This window comes from Dunckerocampus dactyliophorus, chromosome 16 (genome assembly GCF_027744805.1).
Source record: "Dunckerocampus dactyliophorus isolate RoL2022-P2 chromosome 16, RoL_Ddac_1.1, whole genome shotgun sequence".
NCBI classification, from domain to species: Eukaryota; Metazoa; Chordata; class Actinopteri; order Syngnathiformes; family Syngnathidae; genus Dunckerocampus; species Dunckerocampus dactyliophorus.
The window spans coordinates 17,308,817-17,329,992 of NC_072834.1; the positions used below are offsets into that span (position 1 = coordinate 17,308,817).

General features: G+C 41.9%; 1 protein-coding gene across 4 annotated transcripts in view; it reads left to right on the forward strand.

The window, feature by feature from the left end:
* klf8 (Kruppel-like factor 8) overlaps positions 1-21,176 on the forward strand; it is a 76,388-nt gene that overhangs the window by 47,459 nt on the left and 7,753 nt on the right. Inside the window, exons 2-4 of one of the 4 annotated variants that reach the window (XM_054756173.1) lie at positions 855-1,157; positions 17,351-17,623; positions 17,693-17,936. In XM_054756173.1, the coding sequence (XP_054612148.1) occupies positions 855-1,157; positions 17,351-17,623; positions 17,693-17,936 (820 nt within the window). The remainder of the gene's footprint in view (positions 1-854; positions 1,158-17,350; positions 17,624-17,692; positions 17,937-21,176) is intronic. The other 3 variants (XM_054756175.1, XM_054756174.1, XM_054756176.1) reach the window with 3 other exon arrangements.

The following is a 21,176-nucleotide window of genomic DNA, read 5'->3' on the forward strand; positions in this document are numbered from 1 at the left end:
TGTTATTATTATTATTATTATTATTAGTAGTAGTAGTAGTAGTAGTAGTAGTAGTAGTAGTAGTAGTAGTAGTACTAGTATTAAAAAGAAGAAGAAGAAGGGTAGCCAAGCTGGATTTTTTCCTTTTAATTGCCACGTTAACAATAGTAGAATCCAGCTGACAAACTATATGTCATATACATGCTATCTATTGGTTATCTATTCACCATATAACTTTCTGGGCATCATTTATAATAAAGTTATTGGAAGTTGTGACCTTTGAACATTAAACCCCACATACTAGGTTTTTTGTAACATTTGAAGAAATGGTTTGTGTATCCAGAGTGGAAAAAAAACATGGATATGTAAATGGGTGTGTGAGAGGACAAAAAAAAAGGCCTCGCCACTCCCCACACCTCTCATGTGTGTGCGTGTGTGTGTGAGTGTATGTGTGTCTGGGGCCTTCCAGAAAAGGGTGTGTCCGCCCGCCTGCCGTTGAAAGGGAGGGAGGGGTCATTTCACAGCTACTCCTCCCTGTTCTCTCTCTGTTATTTCTCCTCAGCTCCTCATTCCCTCAGTGGCAGTCCTCGGGATTAGGCCCTGTTTTTTTTTTTAACTTTGTCCTGCTTTTTATTTAGTTTCTCAAACTAGTTGTGTGTGTGTGTGTGTGTGTGTGTGTGTGTGTGTTCAACCCTACCCTCCACTTCAACATATTGATTCTTGCGAGGGGTTTCTCTATTGCTGAGAAGAGAGGTAATTAATTCCCCCTTTTTTTGGAACCCAGCTTTTTTCTACCTTACTTTCCCCCCTCCTCCTTGTGACCTCTGCTTTTATGCCTTCTCTCACTTCCTTCTCCTCCATCTTCTCTCCTTTAGTGCCAGTCAACCCCTAAGCAGAGGAGGAGCGGCACCCACAAGAAACAGAGGATCCCGGCTGCCAAGCAGAGCGCCCTGACGCAGAGGCCGCCCTCGCCCTCGCTGCCGGCCTCACTGCCGTCTGCAGCCCAGGAGGAAGAGGAGAAGGAGGAGGACAAGGAGCCCACGGCCAGGCCTCAGGCGGGGGAGGAGGAAAGCGGAAACAAGGCAGAAGGAGGAGGAGAAGAAGAAAAAGAGGAGGAGGTGGGGACAGACATGCCTTCAGTCCAGATCAAACCAGAGCCAGAGGAGATGGAGTGCACGGTGAGCAGGGGGCGGCCAAAAAAAAACAAAAAAAGAATGATCATGCGGGTTGGTGGGTGTGGCCGCGCAGGTGTGAATCTTGGCCACAATGCTGGAACTAACAAAAGTTTTTTTCATTGGAAAAAAATAGTACTTACCATCAGTTAATCAAACACTTGCAATTTTCTTCCCTCCGAGGTAGTAACAGAGGCGGGAGGACACCTGTGTGTAAAGGAATGCAGGAAAGGCGGTACAGAGATGTAAAGTTGGACACCCGAGACTTACTTTTTTCCCTGGTGTGTTGAAAGCAATTGCCTAACAATGGATGCCGGGTTGCTGTGTGAAAATGGCAATATCCCGCTTTGTTGTGTTCTGTGTAAAAGGCACAGGCGACTAAATGCCGGATCATCTGTTCCTATGCTCCAATCCTGAAAAAATCTCAAGCTATCAATTCAACGTCTTTTCGCGCCCCGCAAGGGATCGGGCTAGGCCAACATCTTTCGATCTTTGATGTTTAGCCAATAAAACACATTTTATTTACAAATTTTGCAGGTTGTCTACTTAAAACAGACTGTTGATTCAACATTACGCCTCAAGACAGGGAAGGATTCTCAAACCAGCAACATGGGCTCTCTTGAATTGGGCAAAGTCAACATCTTCCAATGTATAGCCAATAAAACAAGCAGAAATAGCTGATAAGACAAGATTCCGGCCACACGTACAGTAATTGACTTAGAATCAGAATATTAATGATTAAGTAATGAACCTGCTACAATGAGTGGTGCTGTCTGCCTTTTCTCATCAGAACTTCGATTACCGATTAATCGATCGGTAAGAATTTGGACAATTGTGTGGTGTGATTAATTGTGATTAATTTTGTCTCAAATTGCTGGGTTTCATGTGATGTCACATGCGGTTGTTGTCAGCGGCATCTCAAAGAAACGGGGGGCAAATAAGCATATTCGTAACTAGAAGTCATGTCAAATCAGAGCAAAAAGACAGCATACATGCGCCGTTACTGCATATGGAAATTATTCAATTGTATTTCGGAAAATGCTATTACTGTACTAAGGTAATGGGGAAAAGCTTCAGGAAACAACCAAAAAAACGCTGACAAGCCACCTGTTTTGGCGTTTGCTAACCAGCTTTTGTAGCTAACCAGCGCTCGTCAATTGGAGCAGAGTAAACACGCTCCAGTTTACAGTGAGCAGCAAGAAGTACAATTTATAATAAAGTCAAAGTTAAAACATTGTTGGAACTCGAAAATGTAAAATGCTCTACGGAGGGCTTGGAAGTGTGGCTAACTAGCTAGCTAGCTAGCTAGCTTCCAGCAGCCCGTAAATAGTGCGTGGCTCAAAATTGGCTGTGGAGCTCAGACTCAACAGTGCAAGCCAAACAGTGCAGAGAAAGAATGAAGGACATATGCAAGAATGTATTCATGCAGACTGATTTGGTGTAAGAACGCAAATTGACATGTTAGAAGCATTATTTTGTGTCTGATGCTGGTATAAGCTTTCGCTGCATTTCGATCATGTTGTTTTCAACAATTTTATGTCTTCATGCATTACATCAAGTACACTCACACAATTGGAGCAAATCATTTCAAGCACATACACAGTTATTCGTTTTAATATCCAAAATATTGCACAAAAATACAGAGTGTGTATGTGGCCATACTGTATCTAATGCTTGCCCCCCGTCTGCTCACCGGAAGTGACGCAAACTGCCTCTCGGTGGTTGAAACCCAGGAACTGAAAGGAGCTCCCTGCATTTGCTGCGACCAAGATTGGTGCTGTTGTTGCGGAACTTAAGAGAGATTTTCCCATCTTTTTCATAAATATCGAATGATTATTGAATTCTTTTTTTATTTCTCCCTGGTGCCACCTAATTCTTATAACTTAATTATAAGGATTATTGAAATGTAATTAATTAGAATTTCCAGCTTTCTGTCAGAGTGTACATTTTGGAACAAATACTTTAACTCTTACTTTGCTGGAGGTACTTTGGATTTTTACACATTTTTGGAGTATAATGCCGAGGATGCAGGGCTGAATGAACTTACTTATATGGTACATATGTAGATTCATTCTGTTCAATAAATAACATCAATTCATTTCAGCAAAGTGTATGCACTGTGCATAACTGTATTTTACACTCAGAGCAAGTGTTGCAAGCATCGTATCCCAGCGTTCCCCCATCCCCGCCCAGTTTGCTTGCTTCCGATGTTCTGCCCCATTGCATACTACACTCTATTGCTTGCACTTTTGGCTGAATAGCTGATCCTGAGCTATGCACTGTAATGTCTTTGATTAAAAGCTAGAGATCTTGTTCTGTTTGTCAGTTATGAAAAATGATAATACCATATAATCAGATGTTACACTGGTCTCTTGAGCTCCAAGACAGACACCCCTTTGTTTCACCGCCCCAATACAGTCAGAGGAGTTCCCCAGGGCTCACTTCGATGTCCCTTTTTCCTTTTTTGCATTCATTGTATGACCTACCATGGAGTCATATGACCAAGATGTTGTGAGGTCCCATAGATTGATTGTATGATGAGCAACTCTGGATGTGTTTGTCTGCTGAAAAAGTGAATGATTTAAATTGGTCACGTGATCGAAGGACAAAAAGTGACAAAAGTGTGTAATAGCTGTCCACCTGTTCTGTCAAAATAAACACTTCCTCATTTTGAAGATGAGGAATTCGGTGTGTTCACATGATCGCAAGGGTGGTTTGGGGGAGGGGCTCCCCAGAGTGTTGTGTTGTGGCATGGTTTAGTTTGGGCTAGTGAAGGGCGAGGCAGTGGGGGTTGGGTGGAGTAGCATTGCATAAGGGATCATTAAGTAGTGTGCTCCCATGTGTTAGCCACGCCCCTGCGGCTAGCTGGCCGGCTGGACCAGAAGGGAGTAGAGTTTCCTGTCCAAAGATAAAAAGTCCCCAGGAAAGAGATCCTCTCGGTGGTCACTCTGTTGGAGACTGTAAGGACACTTCAATGCCATCTACCACGCCATGTTGTTGCTTATGTTGATATGTGAACACATTGGCAAGAGTGGGATAAATCAATTTAATCATAACCCAGATATATCAATGAAACACTGCCCAAGACAGAGACTGTCCTTACAATTATTTTTTTCAAAATAAAAGATAATTGGACAGGATAAAATTTGTCTTCAGTAAATACAAGTTTGTAGTTTTTTAGCTTTGTCTTGTCTCAACTGATGCTCCGTTTTATTTCTTCCTGTGCATTTGCTTTCCTCTTGAAGAAAATGTGTCACTTGCTTAATAGGAATAAAATACAGGAGAACCACGCTGTTGCTCTTTTTTAGCGTGTCCCGTTCTGATTTTCTTGCTGCCCACAGTCTCCTCTGGGATAAAATGTGTCTTCTTAAAGGGATAGTTTATATTTGTTGACATGAAGTTGTATGACATCCTCATCAGCTGTGTAGTGCACCAAAAGCGACTCTTCCCTCACTTTGTCCTGTAAGACAAGCTCGGGTCAGTTTTTGCTGTTGAAAGTAGTTCCGACTATTTAGTGGGGTCACAACAGTAAAGCAATTTGCTTCTCAAAACAATATGCGCTCAAAAGAGTAATACATTTGCATAGCAAAACCGCTTTCCACTAAAAAGTCCGACTTCACAATTGTTGGGCATTATTTTCTCTCCCTTTGTATCACTTACACACTGCCCCATTTCTGTTGCACACTTTTTCATCACCTGTTTCACAGTGTAGGATGGGATAGCGATATAGTGAAAGTAAACATGTCCGAGTACGAAACCAGTGACGGCAACATTCATTTTAGCACAAAGCCAAAGGGATAACTTTATGATACCTTTATTCACACTGATGCTGACCTTCGTCAGGTGGAGTCAGAATGGGCAGAGGAGTGGTGAAGCTGGACCCACAGCTGGAGCTATGGGTAGACTATACCTACAGTATATCCACTTTTTTCCATTTTACTTTGACTGATGTCCAAATGACACTGGACATTTATGTCAGTTTGTTTTTTTACTTACATACAGCTAACGGAGTGGTGTGAAAAAGTGTTTGCCTCCTTCCTGATTTATTTTTTTTTTTTTTTTGCATGTTTGTCACACTTCAATGTTTGAAATCATCAAACAAATTTAAGACAATACGGCTGAACACAAAATGCAGTATACAGTTTTTAAATTACAATTTTTATTATTAAGGGAGAAACTAAATCCAAACCTGCATGGCCCTGTGTGAAAAAGTGATTACCTCCACCCCCCATTGCTCTCCCCCACCCCGAAAGAAAGTGCACTAAGTCCCCAACTAATGAACACAATTGGTTCCAGACGACCGTTCTTATGTTGAATTGTTCTTAAGTAGGGAAAAGGTAATATTACCAATGATATAGGTACTACATGTACGTGTATACATATACAGTATATGTGTATGTATATAAATATGAGTTTGGATCCAGTAGTAATATTAAACGACGATAATTAATGAAAAAAACAATAATAAAAGTGATATAATAATACATAATGATAAATGTTATTTATCTTTGAAGAGGAGTGGTCGAGCATACGTCGTTGGTGGTGGTGGAGGAGGAGGAGATATTGAAAAAAGGACAAATGGTCGTCGTCGTTAGACTCTTCTAAAAGTGGTAGTGTTCTGTTGGTGGTGTAGAATTAAGCAGGCCTATTAACTCTTCATAAACTTTAATCACACGCTCTGTCCGGGTTGTACAATTTAGCTTTCCATTTAGCTTTATCTCCCCATCGTCTAACTCTTCCTCTGTTGGTCCCATTAGCTCTAAGGCTGCATTAGCAGTGTCACAGTGCCCTCTACTGGTCAAGCATGTACAGTAGCAGTATAAATACTGATTGAGCGACTACAAGGCAAAATAAAATAAAATATAGACCAGTCGCCTTGTGTTCGTATCCGCGAATGTTCGCTAGTCGGATGTTCGTAAGTTGGGGACCTAGTGTAATTGATGTCTGGAAAAGGTTATAAAGCCATTTCTAAAGCTTTGGAACTCCAGCGAACCACAGTGAGAGCCATTATCCACAAATGGGGAAAAAAAAGAAACAGTGGTGAAACTTCTCAGGAGGAGATGTTTTTTCTCCCTTAAATGTTTAATTTTAAAAACTGCATTTTGTGTTCAGTTGTGTTGTCATTGATTGATATTTAAATTAGTCTTATGATCTGAAACATTTGAGTGTGACAAACATGCAAAAAAATATGAAATCAGGAAGGGGCAACCACTTTTTCACACCACTGAATATTGAGACTGGAAGCACACTCGTGGAAAAGTGGAGACGACCTCACTTCCACATAGCTGACTATAGTAATAATGAGAGTAATCATATAATGTTATGTTATGTATTTATGTTATCTTATATAATGTGAAATGTGGTGATTTGTTGCAGACAACATTACTAGCTGATTCTTGATAGCCTGTTCTGACTGTAATACCGTTTCTAAACAACGTGTTAATAGGTGGCATCTAATTAGCTAGTAGCTAGTTCTTACCTGGGGTGCTGGAACAGCAGAACTCTTCAACTCTTCTTCCACTGTCTTGGGCGTGTAGGAATGTAATCCCTCTCTGAAGTGTGCACCACACACACAAAGCTGTTTGCCCACTTTGGTTCCCACTTTATAGCCAATATGGCAAGAAGCCTGTTATTGCATAGCTTCGCAATTATTTTAGAAAATAATCATGATCATAATGCCCTGCGATTGGCTGGCGACCAACCCTGCCTGTCGCCCGAAGTCAGCTGGGATAGGCTCCAGCATGCCCCCGCGACCCTAAAGAGGAGAAGCGGTATAGAAAATGGATGCATGGATGGCAAGAAGCCAAAGTTGCCAATCGCAATGTCAGTGACAGGAAAGACGTGACTTATATAGGGTTTTTCAGACACAGCCGCACGGTGGTCTAGTGGTTAGCATGTTGACCAACACCGTAACAGTCTGGAGATCGGGAAGACCTGGGTTCGAGTCTCCCTTTTGTGGAGTTTGCATGTTCACCCCGTGCCTGGGTTTTCTCCGGGTACTCCGGGTTTCCTCCCACATCCAAAAACATGCATGTTAGGTTAATTGGCGACTCTAAATTGTCCATAGGTATGAATGTGAGTGTGAATGGTTGTTTGTCTATATGTATCTATCTATGTGATTGGCTGGCGACCAATCCAGGGTGCCTGTCGCCCGAAGTCAGCTGGGATAGGCTCCAGCATGCCCAGAAGCGGTATAGAAAATGGATGGATGGATTCAGACACATTGTTGTTGTTAAAGCCCGGGTAATTACAAGTCTGCACCATTGTTTAGATATTTTCTTTTGTGACTAGTTTTGTGGCTACTAGCTACTGCTAGTCTCACTTTAGCTCTCTTGCATCGTAAAAGTGGTCATCCGTGCAATGTAATCACTGTGGAACAGGTGATGGAAAGGTGCTCAACAGGCGGTAGCGTGCAGTGATACGAAGGGAGAGAAAATAGCACAGAGCGATTGTGAGGTCAGATTTTTTTGATGGAAAACGGTTTTCTTTTGAACGCACATTATTTTGAGAAGCAAAACGCTTTTCTTTTGTGACCCCTCCAACGTGCTGGAATTACTTTCTTTGACACCAAATCTGCCGTGAGTCAAGCCGAGCTGGTACATGGCAGTGGAAAAGCAACCTATGTTGTCTATAAATATGCTCCGTAATCTTTTATTTGTGCTTTAAAACATCCATAAATGGCTAGCACAGACAATGCTCTTTTAGCCGTTAAGCTAGTAAAGAAGAAGTCATCAAACCGGCTGCATTAGTCCTGTTAAACCTGTGTTGAGGGGTCAGAGGTCACCCCAGGGCCTTGTTATGGCCTTGCAGCAGTATAGCAGCACTCTATTACCGTCTCTTCCCTCTCTCAAACTCTCACACTCTCTCTTCCTCCTCCTCTTCTCTCACTCTCACCCTAATAGGATATGTTGAAGGGAGGCTGTGCTTCCGTTCGGCGCGCCGTCGCCATGGAAACCATGGCTCTGCTGGCGGGAGTTGCCCAAAAGACTGCCTAAAGACCCTCCCCCTTTCCCACCCTCCCTTTCCTCCTCCACCTTTCCATCTCGCCCTGCACCCCCCCACCCTCTCTTTTTCTAACTTGCCACTTCAGCCAAAGACACGCACACACACTGAATACCTACCAGCATAGCAAACTGAATAGCTCTGTAATCTCTCTCTCTAGCACAAACGCACAATAAGCCCTTGTGTGTATGTGTGTGTGCGTGTACGTGTGTGTGTATGTGTCACTGATGTATGCACATAAACAAGTCCTCCAGCAAACAAGAGCAGTCACGCACAACAAGACAACAGGCCACAACACACACACACACACACACACACACACACACACACACACACACACACACACACGCACGTATGTGTCATGACAGGTTAGAGGCCTCTTCTGCGCACTTTAGCCAGGAGCAAGCATGGTGGCATGGTGTGTGTGTGTGTGTGTTAAAGCGACAAAAATCATTGCAAAGAAAGAGCGTGCATGCAACAGAACAAGGTTAGGCAGAAATTACAGCCAACGCCTCTGCTGTTGCAGTGTGATGATGTCATCTCTCGCTTGCAAAGTGACATCATCAGTTGTGGGGAGGTATCTTTTTGTGACGTGTTATTTGGTTCATGCAGCCGCGCTGAAAGCGCCTTTGTTGGCAATGTATTAGAGTTGTTCCTCCAAGCTTTTACACAAAGTACCACTTCAGAAATACTGTTTCCACCATTTTTGCTAGCTCTGCTTATCGCTAGAGTGAAACCTTGGTTAGCATCCGCCCCAGTTAGCGTGTATGTTGAAAATGTGCGCCACAATTTTGCATCAGTTTGCGTGTATTCTCCGGTTAGCGTACAATATAGCACAGGTCTTGTTGTGTTGTCATACAATAACACACTGTGTCCAACTGTGTTCTTAATATATCTTTTTAATTACAAAGTATCCTTCCTTGTTATCATCCTGTTAGCTAGTTAAATGAATGGCAACCGGAACTGGAACTGGCTCTCAAAAATTTTAACACAAAACATGTTTTTATAGTTTATAGTTTTTGGAATAGTGGGGGAATAAATAAGTCAGTTTCTCAATAGTATTTCAAATCTGTGGGGCACAAAACCATTTATGTCCCCCAGTGGGGGCATGACAAAAAGTAATTGAGAACCACTGCCTTAATTGAAGACGTGACTGTTCCCAAAGACACGATGTGGCAGCAAGATCAACCCCTACCGCCTTCCTGTTTGAGTCACATCAAGAATCACGTCTTCAATGAAGATAAAAGCAACCTTTAATGTTCATTCATCATTTATATACATTTACTGTATATACTTTTCGAATTATGCATGTCAAACTGTAATTGTAAAACTATAACGTGTTTTGTGTTAACATGTTTGGCCTTCTGATTGATATTGTTTCTTATGAAAATTTTGTTTTTGATCAACGTCAGACATTCTGGAACGAATTAAAGACGCTAATCAAGGTTCCACCGTACCTGCATTTATACTTGTATATAGGACACTTGTGCAGTATAAACACAGGGATCAAGCTGGAGTGACATTATCTTTGAACCCCCTCACTCCAGAACCAACAAGTCCAGGCCCGTCCTGTCCGGGTCAAAGAGGTTATTATTATTAATTGATTAAATAGGTTATGATGGATGAACCACTTCATAGACCCTGCTGTGTTGAAAGCAATTTTCCTACAGTATTTTTGACATGTCACCCCAGACATTGAAGTCAGTCTGATTGCGGGGTACCGTGTCGCTGACTGGAAGCTCACACAGTTGTGGCAAGTTGCAGTTTCTGTGTGAAAGGCCGAGACGAACAAATGCCGAAAAAGTCTTCGAATCTGATGCGAAAATTTTGCGGGACCTCAGTGCAAAATGCAAAATACACATGAAGTATATTTTTTTTTAGAAGCTGACTGCGCAAATGGAGGTTCAAACTTGGCGCTTTTGTGTGACTTAAAGAAGTGTATTTTCTTTGAATACTGAGGTTGAATTCCAACTCTTTACTACATTTGGAGCTACTGTGTTATGAAACTAGATGTTAAAACCCATGCTGTGTAAAAAAATCTAAACACCTAAAAACTAGGTCTGTCAAAAATAACACGTTAACGGCGGTAACTAATGTATTTCATGAATCACGTTAAATTTTTTTACCGTAATTAACACACACGCATCATGGCAAGCCACGCTCTCTCTTATGACAACAGACGGCAGCACCGTGTAGCTCCCCGCAGTCGCACAGTGTTTGACGCTCTTTTATAACTTTATTCTTACCTGAACACATCAACAGCAGTGCAATTCCAGCACCATATACGGATCTCCTACTCCAAACAAACACGTCTCTAGTCCATTCATCGCAACAGCACTTCCTCATTGTCACGATACAGACCGCGAGATGCATTTACTGACACTCCGAACACAACAAGTCTTTATTATGTGTGTATGGGTGGTCTAAATAAACACAAATGCAATGAAAATCAGTAAGTGGATATTCTTATCACTGACTTTGTAACTCTTAATGCGGAAGTACAATTTGCTGCATGTAAGTGTGCTTGGAAATCCCCGAAAATTCACTCAAAACATGTGACGTGGTGGTGTCTTTGAACGCAACTCCTCATTGCTCAAATAGATTTTCAGAAATGTGTGCCATCTCTTTACTTGACTTAACTGGTTTCAATAAAATACAAGGAAAATGGGCATATTTCAGACATGGTAATGGTAATTGTTTAATTTATTTTGAACATGCATACAAATTACATTGGAATACATGATATGGTACAATTCACAGTTCTACATGTCCAAAAAGCAGTAGGAAGAAGCAAAGCTTATTTAATCCTACCCCCCCCCCCCCCCCCCATCCATTTCACATCAATTGCAATACATTTGTTCACTTCCTGTATTCCAAATGTAGTCTGTGCTAGTTTGAAGTACATAGCAAAATGATAAAGGTAATATTACAGTATCAGGTAACATAGTGTGACATGGTGATTAATCATGATTAATTAATTTGGAAACCGTGATTAATCTGATTAAAATTTTTAATCATTTGACAGCACTACTAAAAACACATAATTTTGCCATGAAAAGACTACACACTTGTTATATTAACTGTTCATAACAAAACATAACGCACTATTATACGTTTGCACGGCCAACATTCGCTAAACATACATCTAAAGTAGTAAGTGGTAAAGTTTGGGGAAACCACTAGCTTTGCCAATTTAGCGACTTTTTCCTGTGAGTCATTTAGACATTAACATGGTTATTAGGACAAACAATTTGCTGGATTACGCAAAATACAAAAACATTTAGAGTGGTGGCACATAGACCAAGGAAGATGGAATTTAGGTAAGGATCTGGAAATCAAAATGTATCGTTTCACATTACTGCGGCACCAGCAGAAGACTTGCAACAGGAAGTAGCCTGCTGGCAAGCAAACGGATTACCTAATAAATGTAAATACGACACTCAACAATTTTTTTCACACAGTTTTTCCCATATTCTATGGTCATTATAGCATTGCTAAAAAAAAAAGCAAATGTAAGGATGATTACTAATTACTGTGCAATTTTTGTGCAAAATCCCTCTAAATTCTTGTTAGAACATGTTCACTGCACCTTGCTTCGATTTCATTACTTTTTTTCATGAGGTGGAATAGTTGACTTTAAGGGTAGAGTCCAGGCACCCTAAGTGGGCGGGGACAAACAGGTTGCTAAGCAGCCAGGGAATCAACACTGCTAAGTCTTGATTAGGTAATGTCATGGTTGAGCTGCGCAGGGCTCTGCTAACAGGTGGGTGGTGAGCCAGCCCGAGAGGGTGGGGGCGCTACATGGGGTGTGGTGCGCTATGGGAGGGGCGGCCTTGCGTGCTATGTGGTTTATATCGAAGCCAGCTGTTGTTTTTGCTCACTGTTTTTTTTTTTTTTACATCAACCGTGTCTGTCGTCACGCTGGGTTGCACAAGTCACGTAAAGAGCACACATTCATCCACCATTGACAATCACATGTTTCACGTTGAAGTTCATTTCCCTCACATTCTTCCTCACACTTCCATGGCAACATACAGTGTTTTTCTCACCTCCTGACCTATTGATTTGCTCCTGTAGCAAGAAACAACTATGACAAGAAGTGAAAACCAATGAGTCTTCTGTATACTCTGCAGCTCACTGGCTCTTGAATCCTGTCGTACTATTCTTTATGGAGTAACACTGCATTACAACATCCATGTATGAGCTGTTTAACTTTTTATTTGGCAAGGAACCATAACTTAACTTAGGTGGGTGCTTACAATAATGTGTGAGTTTTCCCAACCAATCAGCAAAGAGGGAAAAAAATAATAAAATAAAATAATAATGCATAAAATACATATCCAAAAATCTATTTTTAATAAATATGTTAAACTAAAAATACAGTAAAATAGAATACATTTGCAAGTTCATTAAGTGTGTTTAGTAGATTACAGTAAAATAGTAATGACAATATAGAAATAAATGTCAATGAATCCATGAATGTATAAAATGCAACTAAAATTAAACAAAACAAAATAAAAATAAGATTGAAAAAAGTCTACTGTATAATAATAATAATAATTATTATTATTATTATTCAGTGAGTGGATTGAATTTAGTTTTGGTGTGATAATTCACTGAAATGATTTTATTAACACTGGCTTCCACAGGGTGACCAACAGAAGAAAGCAAGTGATCTTAAAAAGACAGGAACTTAAATTGGTCGTCAGGACAAAAGTTGAGCTGAGTTCAAATTAAGGACGATTTTGGGCGTACAATTTTGTGAAACCTGATTAAGTGCTTCCGTCAAAATGTAAACATAATCTAATGATCTAAATGTTGGTTTAAAGTGTTTAGTGTTTTGGCATTTTATAATGGATGTTACATCCTGTTGCCTGCCATTAGCCTCCATTCAAGCCAAGTCGGAGATAGCATGAATTAATTGCGAGGCAAAGACAGGGTGACCCATTTTATGGTGCAGTTGTTGAACTGTGAAGTGCAGGCAGCGAAGAACAGATTGAACACCGCCACTGCCGCCGCCGCTGCGCCTCATCTGGCCGGTGAGCCTTTTCAACCCAATTTTCTTACCGTTTGGAGATTTAACCTGAGAAAAAAATGAAGAAGAAAGGAGAGGGCCATGGTTTGAAGTGAAACAAACATGAGCGTAGAAGGCAAGGTTGGTGAGGGTGTGGTTGATGCAGAGAGCGGGAGATGGATGCTTGGGGGAGGTGTGGAAAGGTGAGAGAGGGGTGTGGTGGTAGTGCTGGAAAGATGGGAGGGGAAGGGTGTTGGCAGGCGGGGAAGGAGGGGAAAGAGAGCAGGAGTCAACTGATAGCTCCCAGTTTCCATGGCGACGCAAAAGCCTTTCCCGCCCACTCTCTGTCTTCATGATGCCTCTCTGCCTCACCCACTCCCTCACCTTTTTCCACACTAATTTTGCCTCATGATGACCAGCGGCGCCATTCTCATTGCTTTTCTCTCTCTAAAGATGCTTAAAGCAAACTAAAGTGTGTTTCATGCAAATAGGCTCTTAACTGTGCTTCTTGAGGAAGAATCAGTATTGTGTATGTTTATATTATATTTTCAGCCCAGCCTCCAGGAACTGTGGCACCCGATTAAAAAAAAAAAAGGGCGTAGCAGAAGCTCCGCCCTCTCCTCCTTGCTCAGAGCCAAGCCATGCTCAACTGAACTGGACTCAGGCCAGCTCTTCTCTTGGAATGGAGATGGCTGCCGATCCCTCTTGCTTTTAAACCCCCCATTCCAGCCTTTCTCTTTCTTGCTTTCTTTCTTTCACTGTCTTTCACGTCTTTATCTTCTCTGCCTGCACCCTACATCCATTGTTTTCCACAACAAGCAGAAAAACACGGAAAAAAACAGAAAGGCTTGGGTTCCAAAAAGCTGATGCACGTTGGCCAAAACCAATAACCGATGCAAGGAATGATGACTTGTAGCATTTAGCTCAGACTATGCGTGGTTTTATGTTCAAAATGAGGATTGCATCACATTGCATCATATGATTTAGCATAGTATAGTATACTGTAGTAGTATAGTTAGTATAGTAGTAGTATAGGATAGTATAACGTCAGCTACAACAACAGTTTTTGTGTTTGGTTGCGGTGTCAGTATTTTACGATAAAAATTAAAGTAAAGTTACGAGAATTACGTTGTAATTGTACAAGAAAGACTGGGAAAAAATCATAATGTTGCAAAAATAAAGTAATGACATTATGAGGAAAAAAGTTGTAATATTGTAGTAAAAAAACCTTACATTTACAGGAATACAATTGTTACAAAAATAAAATAAACATTTTGGAGGTATGAAGGCACAACTTTTGCGATTGGCTGGCGACCAGTCCAGGGTGTACCCCGCCTCTCGCCCGAAGTCAGCTGGGATAGGCTGTAGCATACCCCCGCGATCCTAATGAGGATAATGGGTATAGTGGATGGATGGATGGATGGATGGATGGATGGATGGATGAAGGCACAACTTACAAGGAAAAAAAGTTAGAATATTACAACAGTTCCAGCTGTCTTCTTCCACTTATCCGGGTCAGGAGAAGCCCAGACTTCCTTCTCCCCCAACTCTGACTTCCTCCGAAATGACAGTACTTCTCTAAGGGAGAGCTAAGCCACCGTAACGGAAGAAACTCATTTCGGCCACTTGTACCTGATCTTGTTGTTTCGGTGACTGCCCAAAGCTCATGACCACAGGTGAGGGTAGGAACGTACTGTAGATCGACTGGAGAACTTTGCCTTTTGGCTCAAGTGCCTGTTCATCACAATGGACCAATGCAGAATCCGCATTACTGTAGAGGCGGCAACAATCCGCCTGTTGATCTTGCGATCCGTTCTTCCGTCAATCAACCCCAAGGTGCTTGAACGCCTCCAATTGGGGCAGGATCTCAGCCCCACTCTAACCTTTTCCGGGCGAGAACCATGGACTTGGACTTGGAGGTGCTGATTCTCATCCCGGGCGCTTCAGACTCTGCTGTGAACCAATCCAGCGAGAGCCTGATGAAGCCAGCAGGACCTCATGGCCAAAAAAGGTCTGATAGGACTCCTTCTTCAGTTTGATAGCATCCCTCACTGCTAATGTCCATCAGTGGGTTCTGGGATTTACCACCACGACAGGCACTGACCACCTTACGGCCAAAGCTCCGATGGGCCGCTTCAACAACACAGGCCCGGAACACAGCTCACTCAAGAGTGAATGTTCGCTGCCTCCCTCAAAATATGGTCGAAGCTCTCCTGGAGGTTGGAGTTAAAACCCTTTTTGACAGGACACTCCGCCAGACTCTCACAATGTGTTTGGGCCTGGCAGGTCTGACCAGCGTCCTCCCCCACCATCAGGGCCAACTGACCACCAGGTGGTGATCAGTTGACAGCGCTGCCTCTCTCTTCACCCTAGCGTAGACCGCAAGTCTGACAACACAACCACAAAGTCGATCAATGAACTGCGGCCCAAAGTGTACAAGTGCCCAGTGCACATATGGACACCCTTATGCTTGAACATGGTGTAATGGACGATCTGTGACGAACAGCAGCAGCTCAGGAGGGCTATTGCTCCCAATCAAGAGGTAGTAATTTTAAAAGAATAAAACTGCAATGTTGCAAAAATAAAGTCACAATATTATGGGAATGAAGTCATAACTTTATGAGAAGAAAAGAAGAAGCAAAGCTTATTTAATCCTACCCCCCATTCATTTTATATTTGTTGCAGTACATTTATTGACTTCCTGTATTTCATGTGATCTTTTTAATACATAAAAAGTGATAAGTTATGTATCAATGTGGTAATATAAATGTCATGGTTTTTCCACAGTCATAACAAATAATAATCATATATAATAGTCAGTATAATAATAAATAAATAATAATAATAAATACAAATAGACATAACAGAACAAGTTCAAGACTCTTCTTCCTTGTATTTTGGAAAAATCAACTGCTTGTATTGTTTCTTGGAATCACTAATCTTAGTGCTTTGAGTTCTTACTCAGTCCATTCCATAATTTCATTCCACATACCGGAATGCTGTGGGTATTTAGCGTTGTTCTCACGTACAAGTCTTTTAAGTTTAGTATTGTATGACATTTTTGGGTAACCGGTTATTGTTTGTTTTATGCATAATTTCAGGTTTTGAAAATTTACTAAATCACCAAATTTTAATATTTGTTATTTTAGAAATGAAAGGTTTGTATGTTCTCTATACGCAGCATTATGGATTATCCTAACTAATCTTTTTTGCACAACATTTCGTGAGTGAAGATGGCTTTTATACAGTAGTTATTACCCCATATCTCCACACAGTAAGTTAGATGTGGTAATACCAGAAAGCAGTGAAGAGTATGGAGTGATTTTTGGTCAAGGACAAATTTTGCTTTATTCTCCCTTTCAGTGTCCACACCGTCAATTTGTATTTGCACGTGCGTGTCCTTTCTGCTGTTACCAAATAGCATTATTTCAGTTTTATTTAGGTTTTATTTAGGTATCAAACCATCTTTTTAGTATGGCCATTTCATCTGTGACTTTTTTAATTAGCTCTTGAATCCTTTCCCCAGAACAAAAAGCAGTAGTATCATCTGCAAATAATACTAACTTTAAGTCTTTCGTCACTTTACAGATTAACATACTGTACAAGTTAAACAATTGTGGACCCTTGGCGTACTCCCCACGTAATATTTAAACTTGCAGATGTGTATTCTCCTAGCTTTACATATTGCTCCCTGTTAGCTAGCTGTTACCTTTGACCCAATTCAAAACTAGCCCTCTGATTCCGTACCTTTCTATACAGCAGCTGCACACTTTTATGGTCCATAGCGTTGGTAATTTCCTCAGTAATTTCAATCAGTGCCATGTAGGTTGAAATGTGAGCTCTGTTTCTGTATTGGCTATCCACGAGTAAATCATTCTTCTTAATAATTTTGTCCAACCTGTTATTGCATAGCTTCGCAGTTATTTTAGAAAATAATCCTGATCATAATGCCCTGCGATTGGCTGGCGACCAGTCCAGGGTGTACCCCGCCTGTCGCCCAAAGTCACCTGGGATAGGCACCAGCATGCCTCCGCGACCCTAATGAGGAGAAGCGGCATAGAAAATGGATGGATGGATAATCATGAGGATATGTTGCAGTCATTTAATGTGCTATCGTATCGTGTCATGGGAAAATTTCAGGGTCTTAAATCTTGTTTTTCTTTTTCACTACGGTTCTCTCCAGCAGGCCAACATTGGTGACGAGCGCTCCTACCAGACAAACACCAAAGTAAAGACGGAGTTGCCGACCTTCAAGGCCGAGGCATCCTCGCCACAGCCCTGCACAGCCGAGGACCAGACTGAGCCCGTGGACTTGTCTCTCAACAAACCGCGCTCCTCTTCGCTGCCCACCCCCACGACCAACACTGCTGTCAACCCGGCGCCAGGAAGCGCTGTGACACAGCCTAGCCTGTCTGCAACGCCGGTCCCATCGGCAGTACAGTCCATAGGCTCCATGGTAAACATCACTATCAAGCTCTTAAAATGTACGCTAAGACAAGTACTCCAATAAAATGTTCTGGTCCAGGTTCTGTCCCCAGGATCCATTTTGGCCACGCAAGGCGCCGGCGGACAGCAGATCCTTCACGTCATCCACACCATCCCCTCAGTGAGCATGCCCAGTAAAGTTGGCCAGTTGCAGACCATCCCCGTGGTGGTGCAGTCCCTACCGGTGGTTTACACAGCCATGCCCACGGATGGTGTGGCGACCGCCGCCATCACCGTGCCCCTCATAGGTAGTGACGGACGGTCAGAAGGGACAGGTAAGAATGGTACATGCAAGATACTTCCTTTTGTTTGTTTTTTCCCTACGTTTTCCTTTCACTTTTTGTAAGGATTTTAGCACAGTGTGGTCTCAGTCACATTGAAAATTGTCCATATGTGCCACATGACGGCCATTCTGGTGGTTCATTGTATGGATTTGGTTTGGTCTGCGGCACTAACGTGTCTAACGTGCACTAAAGTCACTTGAGCGTTGTTCCCGTTGTAATATTCAACTTAAAAGTGAAGTCAGTGAATCTAATCACGAGTCCGCAGTTTTTTCCAGTGAGTCCCCTATCTTGAGTCAGTAAATCAATTCAAATGAACCAACCGAGTCCACTGTGTTTCTGGCAGTCTGCTAACTCGAGTCTGTGAATCAATTCAGCAGAATCTTTTGAGTATGCCGTGTCTCCAGTGAGTTTGCTGATTGGTGAATCCTACGCCTTTCTATGAGTCTGCTATCTGGCTCATAGATCCAAGTTAACGGAGACCTCGGATTCCTGATTCCTGATTCAATACGAAGGTTCGGATCATTATCTTGAGTGATTCAGGAACTGACCAGCTCTAGGATATTCCCACTTAGAAGAGTTGTTGGAAAGAAGTGTCATTGCTTAAAATATTCCAAGACATGTGTCAAGGCGTGTCATCACGGGATCTGACATACTTGTTTTTCCCCTGGTAAAGTTGTTGAATAACTACACTATCTGTCATTTTTTAACTTTTATCTGCACCGGTGCTTGTTCCTCAACTTTTGTTAATCAGTAGCTCGTAGCAAGAGTTGAGGTCCTGCTTTACAAGTTTATAGTTACTGCTAGAGTGCAACTGACAGCACAAAAATACACCTTAAATGTTGGACAGTATAGTTTATATTCAAGAGTATAGGTCATAATGTGTGTCTGGGCGAGTGCTACTCAAAGAGAGACTGCCTATATTATTTTCTACACATGAATAACTGTTGTAACAAGTCATAGCCAGCCTATACTGTATATCCTAGCTTCCCAAAGTGGGGTACGCGTACCCCCAGGGGTATGCTAATTGTCATAGTTGGTACGTGACTAAAAATGAAAAACACTCACAATTACGATATGTAGGACGAATTCTTACCTGTTTATCAGTGCTCATGTAAAGCTTTTATAAAAATTTGACCATGCAAAATACCAACTTAAAATAACCTTTTGAACCAGAATTACTTACTTACTGTAAAATGAATTAACAAATTAATCATGTTCAATATTTCAAGTTAATGGAGATTAAAAAGGTTTCTGTTTTTTAAGTGTGCAGGAGTAGGGGGTACATGGCTTCACGTCAAATGTCGGAAGGGGTACGCGACTGTCCAAAGTTTGGGAACCACTGCTGTACATTATTGCTGACAGAATCTGGCAGGCGGCATGATCCAACTCATTGCACTCACTGAGTGCACTCAGTTGGTAGGCATAGCTTGCGCACTAAACCAAGAAGACGAAGATGCCTGTGGCAGCCTCATTTTTACTTAAGAAAATGTTAAAACCCATTTAAATCATATAGAAAATACATTTATAATACAGTTCCATGGACAAATATTCATATGTACAGTATTTTCCATCCATCCATCAATGTTCTATACCGCTTGTCCTACTCGGGTCGAGGGGGTTATCCTATGCCAGCAAAGTTCGGGCAAGAGGTGGGGGTACACCCTGGACTGACTGGTCGTCATATCTATTTTATGTTATCACGAGCCGCACCGTGGCCGAGTGGTTAGCATGTTGGCCACAGTCAGGAGATCTGGAAGATCTGGGTTCGAATCTCTTTTCGGCATCACTGTGTGGAGTTTGCATGTTCTCCCCGTGCGTGTGTGGGTTTTCTCAAGGTACTCCGGTTTCCTCCCACATTCCAAAAACATGCATGTTAGGTTAATTGGCGACTCTAAATTGTCCATAGGTATGAATGTGAGTGTGAATGGTTGTTTGTCTTTATGTGCCCTGCGATTGACGGTGACCAGTCCAGGTTGTACCTCGCTCCTCTCCAGCACGCCCCCGTCACCCTAATGAGGATAAGCAGCATAGAAGATGGATGGAGCCTCCCCTGATTATTACATTGATTAGATTGTTAATATTTGTGCAATATTTTGGGGTCTTTTCTCAATTTTTTGTGTGAGGTGGTAGGTAAATTTGATGTTAAGTGCTCGGCAAGATCTCGTGTCACAAAATCTCGCAAGATCAAAATGTGACAAGATTTCTCGTGGGGCACTTGGCCTGGGACAACAATAAATAAATTGATTCATCAATCACACAATAAATGAAAATGAACTTTGCCGGCCTCGATATATTGCCATGTGCACAAGTGCCTGTTTTCCTCGTCTCCCGCCTGCAAAAAGGCAGGAAGAGAGAACATTCTCTAGTCACACCTAAGGAGTTAATTACTCCATGGAGTTCATTACACATTCCCTCAATAAACAATGTATTGTAATACAAATTCATCCTCTGGGGGAGGCGCTACCTTATCTTGTTGGCCATAATTCGGGACGGTCAGTTTTAACATTACAACCCTGCAATGAGGTCCTAAAAGTGGAGCGAGTACAGGAGTCTCCAAGTTTTGTTTTAATGGGTGGTGTCAGAGTGGGGAGGGAGGAGTCATTGTCTCCAGAGAAAAAGAGCACCTCTTTTTGCTGTGTTTGTGTGTGTGTGTGTGTGTGTGTGTGAGAGAGAGAGAGATACAGCGAGAGAGAGAGAGAGACTCCTCCTTTCACCAACACACACCACCCAAATTCCTTGCGTCATACTTTTTTAAACTGCTCCTCCTTTGCAGTCCTCCCATGCTGGGTGGACTTGGTTTAGCTTGCACGGTGGGACACTTTCATAAGAATTTCCAATCGACACTAATTGTTGTTTAATGTTGGTAATGCTTGTGTTGTGTCTTCTGAGAGTCACAAACATGTCACATTAGGGATTGTTATGTTTTGTTCATTTTTAAAGCAGTACAAAATCGCATTTGATCAACTGTCGCTACACAATAATAGGTGAAATGACTTATTCCACCGGTATAACTTAGTGTAACATAATGTAGAAAGATATAACGGTAACATAGCACAATGTAACAAACATAAATAAGCGACCCATAGCTAGATGTTACATAATAGTTACATAACGTTGCGTCATATCAAGAAGGGAAAGGTAGCGTAGCATGATGTAGCTTAACAAAACCTAGCATAACATAACCTAGCATAACATAATGCAGCGTAACGTAGTGTAACAGGTTACTTTAGTTTTCTACTA